At 41.9% G+C, this 19,270-nt stretch overlaps 2 protein-coding genes across 10 annotated transcripts in view; both read left to right on the top strand.

Moving 5' to 3' along the window:
* Positions 1–9,336, top strand: part of nrbp2b (nuclear receptor binding protein 2b) — a 35,532-nt gene extending 26,196 nt beyond the window's left edge. The window contains exons 2-18 of one of the 2 annotated variants that reach the window (XM_070985806.1): positions 1,004–1,126; positions 2,843–2,944; positions 3,021–3,110; positions 3,510–3,550; positions 3,646–3,740; positions 3,892–3,915; positions 4,022–4,108; positions 4,638–4,693; positions 4,775–4,870; positions 5,129–5,261; positions 5,549–5,651; positions 5,751–5,801; positions 5,891–6,026; positions 6,259–6,333; positions 6,499–6,562; positions 6,805–6,860; positions 6,966–9,336. In XM_070985806.1, the coding sequence (XP_070841907.1) occupies positions 1,004–1,126; positions 2,843–2,944; positions 3,021–3,110; positions 3,510–3,550; positions 3,646–3,740; positions 3,892–3,915; positions 4,022–4,108; positions 4,638–4,693; positions 4,775–4,870; positions 5,129–5,261; positions 5,549–5,651; positions 5,751–5,801; positions 5,891–6,026; positions 6,259–6,333; positions 6,499–6,562; positions 6,805–6,860; positions 6,966–7,052 (1,419 nt within the window). In that variant the 3' untranslated portion in view covers positions 7,053–9,336. The remainder of the gene's footprint in view (positions 1–1,003; positions 1,127–2,842; positions 2,945–3,020; positions 3,111–3,509; positions 3,551–3,645; positions 3,741–3,891; positions 3,916–4,021; positions 4,109–4,637; positions 4,694–4,774; positions 4,871–5,128; positions 5,262–5,548; positions 5,652–5,750; positions 5,802–5,890; positions 6,027–6,258; positions 6,334–6,498; positions 6,563–6,804; positions 6,861–6,965) is intronic. The other variant, XM_070985807.1, reaches the window with a different exon arrangement.
* Positions 9,337–10,482: 1,146 nt separating this feature from the next.
* On the top strand, positions 10,483–19,153 carry LOC139346815 (poly(U)-binding-splicing factor PUF60). 8 transcript variants are annotated; one of them, XM_070986113.1, is made up of 12 exons: positions 10,483–10,549; positions 11,131–11,227; positions 11,480–11,575; positions 12,116–12,205; positions 12,724–12,774; positions 13,869–14,030; positions 14,145–14,237; positions 15,440–15,653; positions 15,735–15,967; positions 16,592–16,706; positions 17,296–17,543; positions 17,655–19,151. In XM_070986113.1, exons 3-12 carry the CDS (start codon positions 11,498–11,500, stop codon positions 17,952–17,954), a joined length of 1,584 nt encoding a protein of 527 aa, XP_070842214.1. In that variant the 5' UTR covers positions 10,483–10,549; positions 11,131–11,227; positions 11,480–11,497; the 3' UTR covers positions 17,955–19,151. The 8 variants fall into 8 exon arrangements, with proteins under 8 accessions (XP_070842214.1, XP_070842217.1, XP_070842218.1 ...); XM_070986116.1 differs by having other exon boundaries at positions 15,735–15,925; XM_070986117.1 differs by lacking the exon at positions 12,724–12,774.
* The last annotated feature ends 117 nt before the right edge of the window (positions 19,154–19,270 follow it).

A 19,270-nucleotide genomic window follows, 5' to 3' on the forward strand; every position in this document is an offset into this window, starting at 1 on the left:
ATGATCTTCCGTCTCTCCACGCCGGTGCTCTCTCGTGCGCTAATGGACGGAAAACTGAATTTGATGGCGTTTAAACAGAAATCATGCCTCACAGAGAGTAGATTCAGCTCTTTATTAATGGAGCTGCCAATGTCAGATCTCCGTGAATGGATTATATGAAGCTTTTAGCAGATATTATTAGTCACAGCAGGGGTGACGTGTAATCATTTCAGACATGCTTTAGCGAGAGCTCGGTGAAGCTTTTCTGCTTTGTTTTTGCACTGCAGAGTTTACAGGCACAATCAACCGTGAGTCTTCAGGGGACACCTGCTGGCTTACATACACCCGAGCCATGATTGCAGTCCTAGCAGGGTGTCTCGGTGCCTCAATTATGCTGTTATGAGAAATTATATCATCATTGTTCCTGTATTTGAGCTGCACAATTGAAATGTACTCTTTCCTTTTGTTTTTCGAAAGATACTTGTGTACTAAAATGGGTCGTTTGCAGTCATGAACCCAGATAAGTGAGCAGCACCGGGCTGCCAATAGCTGACACCAGGTCTCCACTGCACTGTACATATTCACTAGAAATACATGAGCACTGGGTAGCGCTCTTAGCATCTTTCTGCATGTTGCTTTGGTTTCTGGTGAAGTCTCTTGTTGAATCGCTACTAAAGAGCAGACACAATTAGCGACTAGCAGGAGCATTTAGCAGATAAAGACCCTGACTCTTCCTTCAGGAGGGAGGGGATACAACATCAAGCTAAATGAGAGTAAATTTTGGGCACAAACACAACTCCAAATGCTGCTCCGTGTCGGGATAAAGGTTTACCTCATAAACTTTGTAAGATGATTGCATTTTACTGTTGTGTTCACAGCTGCCCCGGAGTGGCAGAAGAAATCAGTTGATGCAGGTTTAATGTTGTCTTTGTAGCATAAAATTAGGTCAGCAATAGCCGAGTACTTCCGATTTCGCAGTTGCAGTATGCTAAATGCCACATGTGTTTCTGTCTGCCCCCTGCAGGTGAGCCAAGGTAATGTCCCAGGGGTGGAAAGCGCCTCTCTGGCCATGGACACCGAGGAGGGCGTGGAGGTGGTGTGGAACGAGGTCCTCTTCTCCGATAAGAAGGTCTTCAAAGCACAGGAGGTATTGTGGCTCTTATTCCCGACAACCCAGGCAGACTGCATGTACTGTGGTTTTAGAGTGTAGTCATTGACAATTTCAGCCCAGATCGTCCTTTGTTGGAGGGTTTGCCAGCAGCGGTTTCTGTGATGGCGTTCTGGCTCGCAGCCAAAACTATTTTAATGAGATTTTCATCTTGTGCTATAAGATCATTGGGGATTTTAACCGGGCGTAGTGTTACAAAAGAGCAGTCAGTTTCTATCCTATTTTTTCATTAACAGTTGAGCAGTCTCATGCTAATATGAAGAAATCAAAGAGCAGGTCTGAAAATACAAAGATAACACATTTGCTCCAGCATTTGTTTCGTGCCTGTTTGAAACCCTCAAAATCATGTTTCTGCAACAGAACTCGCGCCAGGACCTTGAGTTGGAGATCATTAATTATTGTGATATATTTATCTGCTGATTCTTATCTTGTTCAACTGTTTGGTCTCTAAAATGTTGAAATAGTGAAAAATGTCCATGAAGATCCTAAGGCAGGACTGAGGAACCTTCTTCCCGTCAGCTTTGAGAAGGTCTTCCTACTAAATTATTCAACACACATATCCCACTAACCTCTAATGCAGTGGTTGGTGCTGCTTCTCTTTGGCGAGGTGTTGGATGTCAGATGCTAGTGATGATGGTGGTGATGATGGTGGTACGTGTAGCTGGTTTTCCAGGTTTGGGTCAGCCAGTCCTGAACAGAACTGAGTCTTTGCAAGAGTCCATTTTGGACAAAGCTGCTCACAATAGGTTGTCTGAAAATGAGATGCAAACTTCAGTGCATGTTTCCTCAGATGGGGAAAATCCTCTGGATCTACTGTACATGCAACTCGAGCAGAGGGAGGTTGTTGGTGCTTTATAGCGCATTGATTTCGTTTTGTTTGCTGTCGGGCACATCAGCTGGTTCCACTTTAAACAGGGTAGCTATTGAGTTAAATAGCTTTTGTTTACTTTTCATGCCATGAAACCTAAATTCCTGAAGTTTTTCCTGAGTTTTCTCTCTCTCCAGCACACTCAGACGTCATGGCAGGCTTCTGCTCTGCTGCAGATGCATTTTCCTCAGCTTTGATTTCACATCAAATGGTTTCACATTTGAACGCAGAGAGTGGAGAAGCTGGCTGGAGCTTGAGGTTCAGCTCTGGGAGGCGCTTGATTATGTCCACAGACACGCCTCCTTAGCCGTTGGCTCGCTCACCACAAAACTTGCCTGCATAACGTCGTCTCTGGCAGAATGTGTTAAAGTTGCATGTTGGGGATCTAAACTCTTGTGCTCGCAGCTCATCAGGTTTAGTATGGTTCAAGCTGTAATGACGCTCGAGTTGGGCCCTTTTCATCCCTGCAAGCTCGTCCTCACAAACTAATTTAGGCGCACTGGCTTGACAATAACATAAGCTATGTGCGTGTTGCATTCAGGGACCATCTAGAAGGATGTGTCTACTATTATATTTGATTTTTTTAACCAACGAGTGTCACCGGCTATATGTGTCCCAGAGGCCGGGCTTTCCCCAACCCTGGATAGGGTGACATATTAAAGTTGCTTATTTTGTCTGAGATGCCAAAGCCCAAAACTTTTCAGTTCATTAACCCAAGCAAGGAGGATTTTTGGCATTTTTGCTAAAAAAAAAAAAAAAGCATAGAAAACCTTATTTAATCTGAGAAGTAATGTGAAGATGTGAACCACCTCCGCTGTGTTTTTTAGGAGAAGATCAAGGAGATGTTTGAGAACCTGATGCAGGTCGAACATCCCAACATCGTCAAGTTCCACAAGTACTGGCTGGACATGAAGGAGAGTCAAGCACGGGTGCGTTTTTTCTTTTTTAGCCTCTTCTGGTCTCTCGTTTCATGTGCATTAACAGTTTCCCCTCCTCCACCTGCAGGTTATCTTCATCACAGAATACATGTCGTCGGGCAGCCTGAAGCAGTTCCTGAAGAAAACGAAGAAGAACCACAAGACCATGAATGTGAAGGTTAGTGTTAGTCACATCCTGCGTTGGTGTGATTATATCCTATGGTGGTGGCAGGGGGAACTGCAGCCCAATCACTATTCAGATCATATTTCCCACAGGATTATAGATTATGTAACAGGACACCCTGGTGGCTCAGTCTGCTCAGACATACATCCAAAGCCCTCTCCTCTTTCTGTCCTCTACATCTGCTGCTTTTTATTCAATAATGCACAACCATCGGTGGCAGAAGAAGTGTTGTAAGAGCACTTCATTTGGTGTTCTTCACTTATACTCCTGAGAATTAGGGAGAAATAGTGTAATATAGAGTAATTCAGTGCAGTAGAAATTTCCATATGCCCTCATATGGAGCAAATTTGTGTCTTTAGAGGATTCACGTTGCTCTGTTCAACTACATTTTAGGCCTGGAAGAGATGGTGCACCCAGATTCTCTCTGCCCTCAGGTACTGACTCACTTCTCCCCCAGGATTTTTATCATGAGAGACTTCTCTTATCAAAGCCTTTACGTTAAGCAGATGTTTGTCTTGTTCTCTGGCAGTTATCTGCACTCTTGCGATCCACCGATAATCCACGGCAACCTGACGTGCGACACCATCTTCATTCAGCACAACGGCCTCATCAAGATTGGCTCAGGTCTGCTCCCAGCAGGGCTTTTTCTGTTACTGCAGCCAGCACTGGCCACACATGTTGTGGATTGTGGAGACTTTCTGGATTCACTAAATGAATCTCTGCAGCTTTACGAACAGAATAAATATCTCAATTACGCTTAATTTTCTTTCCACAGTGTGGCATCGGCTATTTGTTAATGGTAAGAAATAGATAATTTTGTCGTAGTTATGTTTTCATTGGAGTCATATCAATCATCGGTTTATCCTCGATAATCTCTCCATGGTGTCTGTGTCTTGTCTAATCAGTGTTTCCAGATGCCAGTGTCCATGGGAAAGGGAGGCAGCATCGCGATGAGCAGAGGAATCTTCATTTTTTTGCCCCAGAATATGGAGGTAAGTGTGATGGAGGGTAGTTTTCCTGCAGCTCGATTTCTGCCTTCATTCATTCTGAACTGAATGTTTTCACCCCAAAGTACAAACTCACTCATTCCCTCCTTAGTCGAATGTGACTTTAAACCCTGCTGAAGTCAGTGAAAATCACCAAGCCGACGGCAAGTTAGTGCCTGTCGCTCCATGTTAGGCTTTTCCCACAACAGCGGCGCTGACAGGGTCTTTGCATAGCTCTGAAACAAGCAGCAATTTGTAGCAATTTCTGTGACCTAATGGCCGTAATTGTGGGAGATAATGAGGTAAATATCAGGATTACTGGAGCCACAGTGAAATCGGCTGGCCACAAGGCATTCAGATTATTCCACACAAGTTATTTCGAGGCATTTAAAGGGAAGTTTTGCGCCGCTGTGGCTTTTTCTGTGTCTGTAATAAGGCTGCACGAGCTAACAGAGTAAATAACTGCGTTTTCATTTTGGGATCCTTAAAGTTATCTGTGTCTCACCTCCCTCATCTTCTCCTTTTCTGTTTCTAGCTGGCGAAGACGATTATGGCATCGACATTTTCTCCTTTGGCATCTGTGCTCTGGAGGTGAGAGAAACAGATCTGCAAGATTCCCCCCTGCGTGTGTGTTTGTTTGTGATTGTGTTAACAGATCATTTTCACCCCTAGATGGCAGTATTGGAGATCCAGGCCAATGGAGATACTGCTGTGTCCAAGGAGGCCATCGTCAACGCGGGTCAATCTCTGGAAGACCCTCTCATGAGAGTAAGCCTCAAAAATACTTCATGTCCTAAATACACAGCAGTGCAACCGAGGAAACGGAGATGTAAGACAAACTGTACCACGCTACTCTATTAACACTCGCCTACACATACCACCTTGCTTCCACCGGTTGATTTCATACCACATGCAGAGACTTTGCACAGTTTGAGAGTAAAACATGAACTCATGCTCAGGAAACTGGCTCGTACTGTACAGCCGTGTACCCGCGTGTTGGACTCAGTGTCTCGTTGCTTCCCGCAGGAATTCACCCAGTCCTGTCTGTGTCACGAAGCCAAGCTCCGTCCTACGGCTCACGACCTTCTGTTCCACCGAGTCTTGTTCGAGGTCCACTCCCTCAAACTGCTCGCCGCCCACTGCCTCATCAACAACCAGTGTGAGTTTCTCACTTCCACATGGCAAGCTTACCGCAGCAGAGTCTCCCCTTTCATTCCCCACGACGATGCTTACTCGTTCCTGAGTGCAGCAGATCGTTTTCTGTCGCTTGCAAGTGTTTGGCAAGCAGGTTTCAGAGCTGAACCAAAAGTGTGTCTCATGCAAAATTCATAACTGAGTTGAGCAGCCAGTGTTATTTATCATGGGTTATGCAGCGTATTTGCTAGTCAGTAATTTAAGGTTTGAATATATAGTTCACTAATGTCCAAACATGTCCTACGTCTACAGACTTGCTTCCAGAAAACTGTGTGGAAGAGAAAACCAAGTCCTTTGACCCCAACGCTGTCATGGCAGAGATCAAACATGAAGACAGACAGGGAGTTCAGCTCAAGTAAAATCACACAAGCACCTCAAATCTCTGCTGAATGTCCTCTGACATGTCAGGCGCCACCCTGACTGTGCTCATCTGCTTGTTCCCTCATCTCTGTAGATATTCCCATGTGTCCCCTTTGGAGCTTGACAAGTTTCTGGAGGATGTTAAGTGAGTGGAACGGCACTTTATGACTCATTCTGTGTCAGTGTTGACTGTGTGACTGCAGCATGAAGCCCCACATCCTCTCCTCTCTTCAGGAATGGGATTTACCCCTTGATGAACTTCGCCTCGTCTCGGCCTCACCCCGTCCCCCGAGCCCTCTCCCTGTCGCAGGAGCAGGTGGAGACAGTCAAGACGCCGACCCCTGAACCCCAGGAGACAGAAAGCAGGAAGGTTAGACTTTCAGACAGCAGATACACAATCTGGTTGTATGTCTATGTTGGATGAGCTTATATATTGTTTTTTGGTTGTTTCTGCTTTAGCAGTAATTAGCATCATTTCCCAAAGATGATGTGAAAGTATTGATGCTGTTTATGTAAAATATGTAACAGGACCTGCATGTGCATGTCTGTTGCTTATCATGCTTATTACACTCTTGAGCGTTTTTTATCTGCTGGTGCTGCAGGTTGTTCAGATGCACTGTAATTTGGAGTCAAATGAAGAAGGGACCAAAACTCATGTGAGTCACATAGTATTACAGGTACTTTGCCCATTTTAGATTCAGCTCTTTTTTGGGCTTCTTATTAATAAAAATCAATCATGTTGATCTCCATACAGTACCAATGGAGTGCAACATTTATTTTAGAAGTTCGCTCAGTTATTGAGGCAAAACATAAATCCAGCTTGACTTTTTGATTCCCCCCAGCTCTCTTTGTTTCTGAAGATGGAAGACAAACTTCATAGGCAACTTAGCTGTGACATCCTTCCAAGTAAGTAACAATGTTATCTGCAAAGTCCATGAAAACCACCAAAGTGTCAGTCTGTCTCTCATAACCGTCCGACCTCCCAGCCCTAAATAAACTACAGTATATCAGGCTTTGGATACACAAACTATATGTGTTATGGGATTTGTTGACAAAAAGAAAAATATAGAAAATCACCTTCCTTATCCTTGAAAAAACATACTCTATATATTTTCATCACGCTGAAATATTTCATGTGAAACTTTCAGCTGACACCTCCAAAGACCTTGCCAGTGAGCTTGTTCACTACGCCTTCATAAATGAGGTAAAGCATCGTTATTTTTGCTCTTGATCAACAACAATAGATAAATGTAATGCGATTTAATGGGATTTCATGTCCAGCTTTAAACATGTCCCGTGTGCTGTGCAGGAGGACAGTGAGAAGGTAGCAGGATTCCTGGAGGACGCCATCAGCCGACACCGGGTCCGAGCGCTCGCCTCCGGGAGCACGCAGTGAGGAGGGGTCACGACAGCGGCTGGCCCAGACTGAGGGGCCCGGGCGTTGACCACGTGGATCAAGAAAGGGAGAGGGCAGGATCACACAGCCGGGAACTGAGAGAGTGTTGGGAGTTGACCCAAAAGGGGACAAATACAGAAGGAAGCTGGGCCTTGACAGTCAGCAAATCATCCCAGAGAGAAGGAGGAAACGCCAGCACTGAGAGAGGAACCGAAGGCACCTCTGCTGGAGGGCCAGAGGCATCATGGCTGTGTTCAGCAACCCCACAATGCAGTTGAAGATTGACAAACTCCCTGCCTAAAAGGGCTATCATGCCTTAAGATATCTTGACAGCTTAGGTTTTCCATAATGCCACTACTCAGAACGGATATGTTTTAACGTTTTACAATGCAGCAGCTGTGTTTTCAGAAGGACATTTTATTGCTCATAAGCCTCGTTTGCACTCCAGTGTCCACTTTGATTGGTGATTATTTACTTTGAATTGTAAACAAAGTAATTGACTAAAACCTCTCTCCTTCCCAAGCCAGAACCTTTAGTTTATTACCGTTTTAGGAATTTAATATTCCGTCCGACATACACTGTCAATAGTCATTCAGTTGACTTATTTATTTTTGTGTAACTGTGAACAATAGAAGCTTTGCACAAGCCTGTTTTTTTTTTTTTTACATTTTATGACCTGAAAAATTAACACACCTCACTGCACTCTTGGGTTAAAGGCTGCTTCTCCCACAGCTAAACACGGCATGCCTAAACGTAGTGATGAGCAATGAGATGATGCCTCTCTTTTAGCCTGTAGTGCTCTTAAGGGTTTTCCCTGTGAAAGTGTTCTGAAAGCCAAAGACTTTCAAAGTGCCTGATATGGCAATGTACTTTGGACAAAATTTCTGAATTTAAACGGCATCGTACCCATCTTAGTAATTTATAATTGAACTTATTCAGCCTGACTTTTACAGTTTTAAAACCAGATGCAGTGATTGTGGCTAGTTCCCATCTCTTATCACAAGTCCACATAGTTGGTCTTGTGAATGTGAAGATGAGCTGAACAGCCAGTAATGGCAGCTGCGTTAAGAGCTGCAGCGGCTTCATGTTGGACATAAGGATAAGTTGACAATGCTCTGTGCTGTGGTCAGTATTAGTTTGGAAAGAGCTGCAGCTCATGTACAAAATTGGAATTCCTCATATGACGCTTGTGAAATACAATCATATGCCTACATAAATTGGAACAAAGGTGGTGGGGACTTAACACTTGTTAATAAAAATTGCCATATTGTTGATAAATATATACTTATTTCTACAGTACTTTCCAAACCATTTGAGGATATTTTTGAACACCAAATTTGTTTTGTAAATGTCTCCAGAAGTGTTTTAAAGGAAAAATCTACCCAAAAACTTTTGGTTTGGTTTTTGTAATCAGTAAAAATGCTAACCTGTGAGGCTTTTTCATGAACTGTGGCCTGCGGGTGATTAAAAAATCTCTGACAGAAGAGTGTAAGATTTTGCTTTGAACATGTTCATTTCCCAGTATCACATCCACTGTGGATTTATGTCAGACAATATCGGCCTGAACTTTGGATTGATTGCACTGCAGCCCACACAAACACAGAAATAGAAAACATGCCTCTGCCAGATTTTCTTGTCAAGAGCGCAGTCTTGGCTCTGTAAACGATCACCATTTGGGTGGATTTTTCCTGAACAAAACTGGACAGCAAAAAAACAATGGTGAATTGTCTGATCGGGCTTCTTGTTTGTCAGACTCACTTAGCTCTGCTTCATTTGTTCCCCGGGGTCTGTAAGGTCGCCATTTCATAACAGTTACACTGCTGTACAGTCATTGCTTACAGTACTTACTCTACTCTGTGTCAAGTCTTCTTTATCAGTGTGTGTCTCTGGAGTCCCAGACGTTCACCTACCAGAGGCTGTGGTGTACATATTTGTTGGTGGCTATTAAAGGGGTTTACTTTTCAGCAAAATTTCAATGCAAAGCAGTGCCACTATTGCTCTCATCTGATCTAATAAGCTGCATGTCTTAATAGCCTGCAACCATTCAGAACTTTGCATTTTGCCTTGTCAGTCACCGTTCAGTTCCAGAGGGGACGTGACCAAGAAAATGAATGTTTAGACTGCAAACATGAAAACATCCATATCAGTCTTATTTTATGTCAAATGACTTTTCTTCCCGTGAATCTGTTGAATGAAACTTGCCTTTGAATGTGTTCTACTTAAAACCTTTGTTAAATATTGTAGCTACTGCAATTAAATACATGACAATAAATAATGTGTGACATGTTGGTTATGTCTGAAATTATTAGGTTTTTATTTGTTAGGATTCTTTGTATACGAGGCAGTAGTATATATTGAGTATATGTATACATTAACATTTTTTCAAGAAATTAAGCCGGCATCTCCAGTTTCTTTGTAATACAAATTAGATTGATAGAAAAAAAATGTCACTTACGTCCTTCAGGTTATATCACAGAGCTATATTTACTGTTGCCAAACTAAACAAATAGAGCAAAAGAACCAGATTTTTTTCAGTTGGTACATGTGCTTATTAAATAAGAAGTAAGTAGTAGGAAAGAGTATCCATTTACAAAGAATAGGAAATTATTACTGGAAGTAGTTTGAGAACCTTCGAGTCAATGTTTATTGAAGTGAAACCAATTTTTAGCCAATGTTTTAAAGTGTGAATCTGACAACACTTCAAAAGTACACTAATCAAACAAAAAAAGTACTTATTGAAAAATTGAAGGCGCTTGTACCTGTCATATGCTACTAACAGGTAAAAGAAAATCGAACATTGAGTTGAAAGCGATTACAAAAAGAAATGGTTCATTGGGTCTGATAGGAGCATATAAACACTAATCATAAGACCATGAAATTTTAGATTGAGTTACACTTATCCCAGAAAGTTTTTACAGTGGGTAGTGCATCTGAAACCGAGCCATTCTTTATAATAATAATTTAAAAACATTGTAGGAGATGAAAGCAATAGACCAATGATTCCCCATCACATTCTCTGATAGACTGACCAAATACTGGCAGGTTGGGAGTTGCTGTGCGCTGCAATAAGACACCACAGGCATCTAACTTCTTCTATCACAGCTACACACATTTACAAATTTGGTCACAGCTTTTGCTTGTGGCAATAAAAATTTGGGACACTTCCTCTTATTGTGAGGAAAACAAAACATGTAACCCATTGCAATACAGTACTATTCAAAATAAAATATGTCACTAGCACATTGGCAGTAGAAATACACCTGAAATTCCCGATCAGGTCAGAGAATTTGATGTGCCTTAAGACAGGCCTATTTCTAACACCTTTAACTCATTGTTCAAAAATGGAAGGTTGAGTTCAATAACGCCTTAGCCACTCTTATCATCGCGAGCGTTCAATTATCGCGATACCGTTCATTGATAATGACAGAATCTCGCGAGCACTGCAGTGTGTGGGCCTCTCCAAGAAGGTGTGCTTCATGGCGGTTACAGAGACTGCGGTAAATAAATTCCTTGATAAAGAGACACATTTACATTTTTCAGCTACAGTGGTCGGCGCGTAAGTAATACGCGATGTCTGGTTAAATTGTAACTGTGTAAAATATCCTGTAAATCGATGATGTATCTCACTGGGGAAAATACCGTTTGCTTCGCGCGCCATAGTAATGAATGCCTAGCACTAGCTAATATTAGCTAGCTACGTGCTAGCACGATAACGTTGTCGTAAGCTAAAGAGAAAGCAGGCCTCGCTAAATCGTGTGGTGCTGTTTGTAATAATTATGAAGTTAAGGTCATTCGGGTGTAACAAAAAACGAGTCGTAGTTAAAGTCGACTTTCTCTAAACACGTCTTCGGCCAATATTTAACTTCGCCTATTGGTGCTACTTTACCTAGCTAACGTAACGTTATGTGAGGTTGAAAATCGTCATTAGAATTCATGTGCATCACGCTAGCTAACGTTAGCTCACCGAATTCTCAGGAAAGACGGGCTGGCTATGTGTGGATTGCAATGTAAATAAATGCTAGCTGCCTGTTTCTCTTATTGTTAACGTTAGTCTGAAGGCATGTTTTATTTTCCCTAGAATTTGTTGAATTGTTAAAGCTTCCCCATCAGTCCTCTTCCCCTTGGGGGCTTTCCTGCCTCAGTCTGGTGGACCCGGCGATTAGCGGGTTGCGTAGGTAAGGAGTTCGTCCGGTCCCACTTGGTTTAAAACCGGGTGTATGTCCTTTATATGCTAGCATATTTAATGGTAACGTGTGCTGTGTGAGGTGATGTGACTTCCAATTGAAGTACAGGAATTTTCTTAGTGGGAAAATGTTTTTATGGTTGTAATTGGTACATACAGGCAGGTGTTTATGCTCCAGGCCCTGTTCTTCAACTTTTGATAATAAATGTATTTATATTAATAGTTTGCTGTCTCTGAATTGTAGGGAGGTGAAGCTCTGACGATGGAGAATGGACAGGGCACAGGCTCCAAGCTTGGCCTACCGCCTCTCACCCCAGAGCAGCAGGAGGCACTTCAGAGGGTAAGAACCCCCAAACACTCAGTATCTGCCTAAATGCACTGCATTGATAATGTAGTTACTGGCGTAATACAATTCAAGTGAGTCAGTCAGTTTACATACACTTAAGTCACTGGATTACTTTCTCCAGTAATCTGATTTATTGAATGTCATGTATATGAGAAATGTGGCTTCTGTAATTGGGGATTGTGATTGTAAAACCTGATTTCTTCTGGAGACAGTCAATTTCATGACACTTCATATGTGTAGCAAAGTGTTTAATCGGCATGATGCTTGTATGTATGTGTCAGAAAAAGTAGCAGCCACATGCCTACAGATGTATAAATAAGTTTCCACTTAGAATGAGTAAGTCATAGTTATAAAATATTGACTTAATGAATGTATATGTGGATTTGCAATAAATGGGTTACTACAGCGCATGTAAACTCAGTGAAACTGTGTGTGCATGTAAATGTACTGGTACAGTATCTGTCAAAATGTAATTTTAGTAGAACGTGTTTGAACATATGAGGAATTTAAGTAGTGACTTTTCCTTTTTGCCAGGCAAAGAAGTATGCCATGGAACAAAGCATTAAGAGTGTGTTGGTGAAGCAGACCATCGCCCATCAACAACAACAGCTCACCAACCTGCAGGTGAGATGTGTAAAAACTTTTGTTACTCTGCCAAAGAAAAAGTTTGTAATGTGTGTGTCGCCTGTCAGTCTTGATTTAGACAGAATGTCTCGGCCTTTTCATACACTAGTATCTCAGACATCTCTTGACTCAGATGTCAGTTTTGGTAAAGCTCTGTTGGAAGTCTTACTCCCTTCTCCGCCATGCTGTGAAAAAGACCACGTGTAGTCCATGTGCCCTTGCTTTTGCCTCTGCTCTTTTTCAGATGGAGAAGATCGTCATGAAGGCATTGGTTATCATGTTAAATGCTTTGCACTTTTAAAGGGGACTTGTTTATGTTTATTGCTGTGTGGTTATTTGTAATTTAGATTGGGGAGGCAACTCCCCAAACTGTATGTTGTTTAGAGGGAGTGTCTGAATACAGTGTTAGCCTAACCGCTTTTGTCTATCTAGCAAAGCCAATGACAGTTATGCAAAAGTAAAGCTAAGGGATATCTAACCTACTTTTCAGCACTTTTTTCATCTTTACTGTCTTTCAGATGGCAGCAGTGACAATGGGCTTTGGAGATCCTCTCTCACCTTTACAATCGGTCAATAGATTATTAAATTTTTTTCTGTGCGCATTCCCAATGGAAAAGGACTGTTACCCTTCTTTTACTGGTTGCTTTGGCAACAACCCCTGCCTTTTTATGTAACCTAAGAATGCATATTTTGTAAGAAAACATGGCTTTCTACTTCTAGTTTACCTGCAACCACATCCGTAATCATTTGTGAGGTAAATGATTGTCGTCAGTAGTTTGAAGCATTTGCTGAAGCATTCACAATGGGGTAATGGTGCATTAGTATTTTAAACGGGGAGTTAGCCAAAGATCTTTGGCTGTTCACAGGCTTTTTTTTAAAGGGTGAGAAAAGTCACTTCTCTGAAAAATATGCATTTGTTTGATTTGAAAACAGAAACTTGGCATGGGACGAAAGAGGGATAGCAATCCCTTTAATGGACCAAAATGAGAGAACTGCTGGAACAGGGATCTTTTTGGCCATCTCAAAGTCAAGTTTTTTTTCTGTCATTGACCAGATCAACTTTCCATTATGTCATGAAATAGGAGCGTTATATTTTGTTGGTAGTAGAATGAAATTAGTAGAAGCAGACTGATTGAAAGGCATCCGTAGAGCACAGCAACTTTTGGTGGTTAAACCATCCCTCCCCTTAGACTTGAGAAGAAAGTTTGAAATGCTTTCATCAGGACTTTGTATGGATTTCGTTTGAACTCCACGATTACTTTTGTTACCTTACTTGCATCCCCGGACTACAGGTCAGTTACTGCAGCAAAATATTTGTGAGGGCTGTGCATGTCAATCACTTCAGTGTGTTTTCCTCCATATGTCTGTTCAGTAGTAACAGAATAAAGGCCATATTGTAATTTCAAGTGGTGACATCAGTATTTTATAACTGTTATATATGTTAGCATTTTTTTCTCCATACAGTTCTGTCCATTGATTACAATATCCCATTATTGCCCTATTTACCTGTCCAGACCCCCTAACATGGAATTGGCCTCTAACTATTTTTGGGGAAAGCAAGCACAGTAGAAAATATACATTTACTATTAGTGTGTGTGTGTGTTTTTGTCTTCTTTCTTTTACTCTCTAATGCTTATCATGTGTTGTTTTCCTCGGTTTGCAGGTGGCAGCTCAGCGGCAACGTGCTCTAGCCATCATGTGTCGGGTGTATGTGGGCTCCATATACTATGAGCTTGGCGAGGACACCATCAGACAGGCCTTTGCCCCCTTCGGCCCCATCAAGAGCATTGACATGTCTTGGGATTCTGTTACAATGAAACACAAGGTCGGTATGATTAACAAGTGTTGAACAGAGTATAAATTCTGCTGTTCCTGCTTAATCAAAGCTGCCTATGTCTTCAGTGTTTATGTTCTGTTTCCATGTTTTCTGCCTGTGCAGGGGTTTGCCTTTGTGGAATACGATGTGCCAGAGGCTGCTCAGCTGGCGCTGGAGCAGATGAACTCAGTCATGTTGGGGGGGCGAAACATTAAGGTAAGTTCTCTGGAGATGTGCAACTCTTCAGATTTTAGGAACACATGGATAAATGGGAAGCCACTTGTCTTTTTTTCTGTGTATTTTTGATGTGGTTTAATTAAACAGGGCTTTGGATTCCTTCCCGGCATTTGGCAAACTGAGTCTATTTCTGAATTAAATGCTCTTGTGATACTTGAATGACTTGTGAAATTATTCACATGTGACTAATTTCTCTCTCTTTGCTTGTCTGTGTCTGTTGATTTCCAGGTGCGTGTGTTGTGTGTATGTCTGGGTGTATGTTTAGTGTACTGTCTGTCTGTGTGGTGTGTTATGCTTCCATGATTTCATTAAAGCTATTTTAGTGACCAGTTCCAGTAGGATTTCCAACGGCGCGTGGCGTCGCTCTGTGTCCATGATGTGCTGATGATGGGCTGCGCCTGGTTGGTGTTGCTTGGCCGCCCCATCTGTAGTACAGATCCCAGTCCCACCTGTATTCTCGTCTTAGATAGGCAGCTCAGATCTATTAAAAAAGAGAGGAAGTTTGTCAGGGTGCGTAGCATGATAGATTTAATGCGTTCCCTCTTCAGTGCAGCCTGTCGCACCATGCATGAATCTGATATTTTGAAATAAAGCTGCAGCTCCTTGTTTGGCAGTAGTTGTTTTGTATTTCAATTGCAAATTAAATAACATTTGTTCATAAATAGACCTATTTTCATTCATATAAATAGAGATGACAATTTATGTCTACACAACTCATCAAGAGTCTTTGACGGATCCCTAAGAGATCCTTTTTGCTCAACAGTCTGACAGAATTTATCACCAATAAATTGAAAAGTGCAAGTCATCGGTGCTGGGCTTAAAGTATTGATTTGTCCAGAGTTTGGTGTTTTAGTCATGTTTTGAAAAAATATATATATATATTTTGTGTCTGGTGGCCAGTGTAAGAATGATAAAAAGACATTGGCTGTAACTGTTGAGTGCTATTTCAGATCTCAGAACCACTTCATCAGATCCCTCAAATTGTATAGCAATGGACATGCACCTAATTATAAACAAAGAGCACTTGGGTAGCAGTGTCATGATTGTAGGAGCAGAGTAGCTTTAACTCAGTGGCTGCCACAAGTCAGCCCTGTAGGGATTTAGAGTTCGCGGGAGTGCGGTCTTGTTTGGTTCCAGAAACCCCTTACTCAGTAGCCCTGCTGGTATGATCTGTGCTATAGGTTGGGCGGCCAAGTAACATCGGTCAGGCGCAACCCATCATTGACCAGCTGGCAGAGGAGGCGCGCGCCTTTAACCGAATCTACGTGGCGTCCGTCCACCCTGACCTATCTGACGATGACATCAAGAGTGTGTTTGAAGCCTTTGGAAGGATCAAGTCTTGCACGTTAGCCAGAGACCCCACCTCAGGGCGACACAGAGGCTTTGGCTTCATTGGTGAGCTGGAGGACCCTCATTCGCTCCTGCTCTTTCTGTTACCATTGCTCCGCTATTGACTACTATTTTATTCACTTACAGAATATGAAAAGCCTCAGTCAGCCCTGGATGCAGTGTCGTCTATGAACCTCTTTGACCTGGGGGGTCAGTACCTGCGGGTGGGCAAAGCAGTGACTCCGCCCATGCCCCTACTGACCCCCACGACCCCTGGTGGTCTGCCGCCTGCTGCAGCTGTGGCTGCAGCGGCAGCCACCGCTAAGATAACGGCCCAGGCAAGTATGAATCCCTTCCAAAGGGATTTAATGGCCTTCCAGGTAAATATAACCCAGATCTAGCTAGAATTGACACCAAAAGCACAGATAATATGGACATAGATTTTTTATTAAGGTGACTGGGAGAAGGCCAGTTTTGTAGGGATCATATAAAAACAGTAGTTGCTCTGACACCGTGTCAGTTTAACAGCCCTGAAATATGAGACATTCTGGGCTTAATCTCTTTTATCCAGTTAAATGTGTTCAAAACACAAACAGACTCCAAGATTTAATTTCCTTTTTGTGTAATATACATTGTATAGTAACGTAAGTAAAGCTCCTCCCATTCACTGATTGGGTGTGTAAGCTAAGAGTCTTCTCTTAGTTAGCACAAACACATTGACTGCTACTTTTCACAGTGGTTAACCAGACAGTTGTGTTCATTGTAGAATGTGTCATTCTTGGAAAGTTTCTTGACATCATTGCTTATATTTCTGACTTCCCAAGAATAGTCTACTGTTTTTGTAGTAAGTCTGGACTGAAATGATGTTGGTGACCTTGATTCTCACTAATGAGAGGCAAGGTTGAGCTCACTCTGTGCCATGCTGTGTGATCGTTGACTGTGCTGCCTTGTGCTGTGCTCTGTGTGTTTCCCTTACCTAATGTCTTCGGCCCCCCTCTCTTAAGGAGGCTGTAGCCGGCGCATCAGTCCTGGGGGCGTTAGCCGCGCCCCAACTTCTCGGTCAGCAAATGGGAATACCTCAGGCTGTTATGGCTGCCCAGGCACCAGGGGTCATCACAGGTGTGTACCAAGACATGAGTGAGTGCTCATTTTTCATAAAACCAGGAGTTTAATACACTTGTGCTTTATAGGGATGTTAAAACAGCAGCTTTACAAGGCCAGTTTTAAACTGCTTGCTTTGGTTTGCATTGAATAATACTTACATGCATGTCATTTATGTTATGTTTTGTAAATTTCTAGGTAATTCATCAAGGACATAGAAATAAATGATACAAATTCATTCATTATCCTTACTATAGTTTTTTCAGTTTTGAGCATGGCTGCACAGTAATTCTAGCAGTTCAAAGCTTTTAGTTCAAAGTTAAGTCATAATCTTCATAATGTTTGGACCACTGTTGTGATTTACAATGTTACCAAACTGACTTAAAATCAGAATTGCGGCTAAATGTAACCTCCTTTTGTGGAAGTGTCAAGCTATTAGAGTAAATGAGTGATGTTTGAAGAACTGTTGCAGTCTTGCAGTGTTTGATTTAATTTGATGATCAGCTTGGCATATGTTTAGTAATTATTAGCGCTTGTGTTTGTTTTTAAGAGTGTGTTTATTGGCTCATTTGATGTCACTTATGCCGTGTCTGCCTTTATCTAAAAGGTGTCACTCCAGTGCGTCCTCCCATACCAGTGCTTCCCCAGGTTGGTCTTGTGAACCCTGTGCTCGCATCGCCGCCTGTCCTGTCTAATCAGGCTGGTGGCTCCAACCAACAAGAGAGGAAAGAAGAGAAAGAGGAGATGCTGCAGGATGGCACAGGGCAGGAGATGTTGAGTGACCAAGAGCACATGAGCATTTCAGGCAGCAGTGCCAGACATATGGTGATGCAGAAACTGCTTAGAAAATCAGAGGTGAGATTTGGGAAGTGTGGGATAAAAGAACAGCAATGAAAGCTTTTATTTACTCGTATGTATTATCAAAATGGTTTCCACTCTTTAAATTCTCTTTTTGCTCCTCTCCAGTCCACAGTGATGGTGCTTCGAAATATGGTCGGACCAGAGGACATTGATGATGACCTGGAGGGCGAGGTGACAGAAGAGTGCGGGAAGTTTGGCTCCGTCAACAGAGTCATCATATACCAAGAAAAGCAAGGAGAAGAGGAGGATGCCGATATCATTGTCAAAATCTTTGTAGAGTTTTCCATGGCCTCAGAGATGAACAAAGCTATCCAGGCCCTCAACGACCGCTGGTTCGGAGGTCGCAAAGTTGTCGCAGAGGTGTACGACCAAGACCGTTTCAACAGCAGTGATCTCTCTGCATAAAGTATGAAACGGTTCACCAGCACCCATCCCCATACCTGTCGCCCAAATCATTTAAGCCACAGTCACTGCAGCTTGAGATGCGGGCCTCTGAAACTTGTAATTATATTTTTATTTTCTTTCCTTTTTTTTTAAAATTGCTGTTGATATTAATGTTGACCGCCCCATTGGGGAATTTCATTAAATATATTTCCGTGTCAGATTTTGCTTTGTGATTTGTGAAGACTCCTCTTTTTTTTTTTTTTTTTCTTTTTTGGTGCAAGTTTTAAATTTTTGTAATCCTACCTTGTAAAACATTTAGGTTCTCTTGCTTTAGCTCATTTTTTTTTCTTTCCGAAATTGCCAGGACATGTAAACACTTTTCTTTTTACAATTAAAGATTATTGTTTGTCCACAAAGAGTGTGATGCATTGTTTTTATGAACAGCTGGATTCTTGGAAGGACTCTATGACTGAAGAATCCTCTGATTTTGATATGTTTGTAAACACAGTTATGTGTTTTGGTTGTAGAACAGCATCTGATTCATAAGTAAAAACATACTGAAAGCATTTGTTGATGTCCAGGATTGTATTGGTTATTCTCAAATGCAAGTGTGTCATTTGTGTTTGTACAGGGGGTGAACACCTTACAGTATATTAACCTTTCAGACTTTGAGTAGTTTTTTTTTCTACTTCATGATCATTTGAGACTGTATATTGCCATAGTTTTTTAAACTGCTTGTCACAATGGCTTTATATTTTATAGTTAGTTGTGCACTGCGCTTGGGAGATAATGTTCACCTTAGCAAACTATTTTTTCTAGATTTACATCTCTGCAGTGGCACCATAATTAAAGCTTGTGTGTCATCTGCTTGCTACCAGTTAATGGAGAAGACCCGTAATTGGATGCTTGACAAACTTACATGTATTGAATATCACCTTGATGAGAAGCATCATTGCTTAACATGTCATTAAACAGTAAAGCAGATCTTGAGTAATCAAAATGAGATGGCCTAGATGCATGGGTTTGTTCACAAGACCTGGAAAACGTTTTCTCAAGATTGCTTACTTGCACATACTGGGAGAGAACTGGCTGCGTGCATGACACATGACAGGAAAAGCCTTGTTATTTTGGATGATGTGGCAAAAAAAGGTTGAAATGGCTTAATCAGCAGTGGAAACTTTGTGAAATTTGCTCAGAGAAATTAAACTTATGTTTCTGACTTATGACTAAATCATTTCAGAAATTTCCAAGCATGATAAAAGTTTAATACATTTACCAGTATGAGATTTGAAACAGCTTTTCGTGCTACCTTGTCCGTTGAAGCTACCTGATATCCA

This window comes from Chaetodon trifascialis, chromosome 18, assembly GCF_039877785.1.
Source record: "Chaetodon trifascialis isolate fChaTrf1 chromosome 18, fChaTrf1.hap1, whole genome shotgun sequence".
NCBI lineage: Eukaryota > Metazoa > Chordata > Actinopteri > Chaetodontiformes > Chaetodontidae > Chaetodon > Chaetodon trifascialis.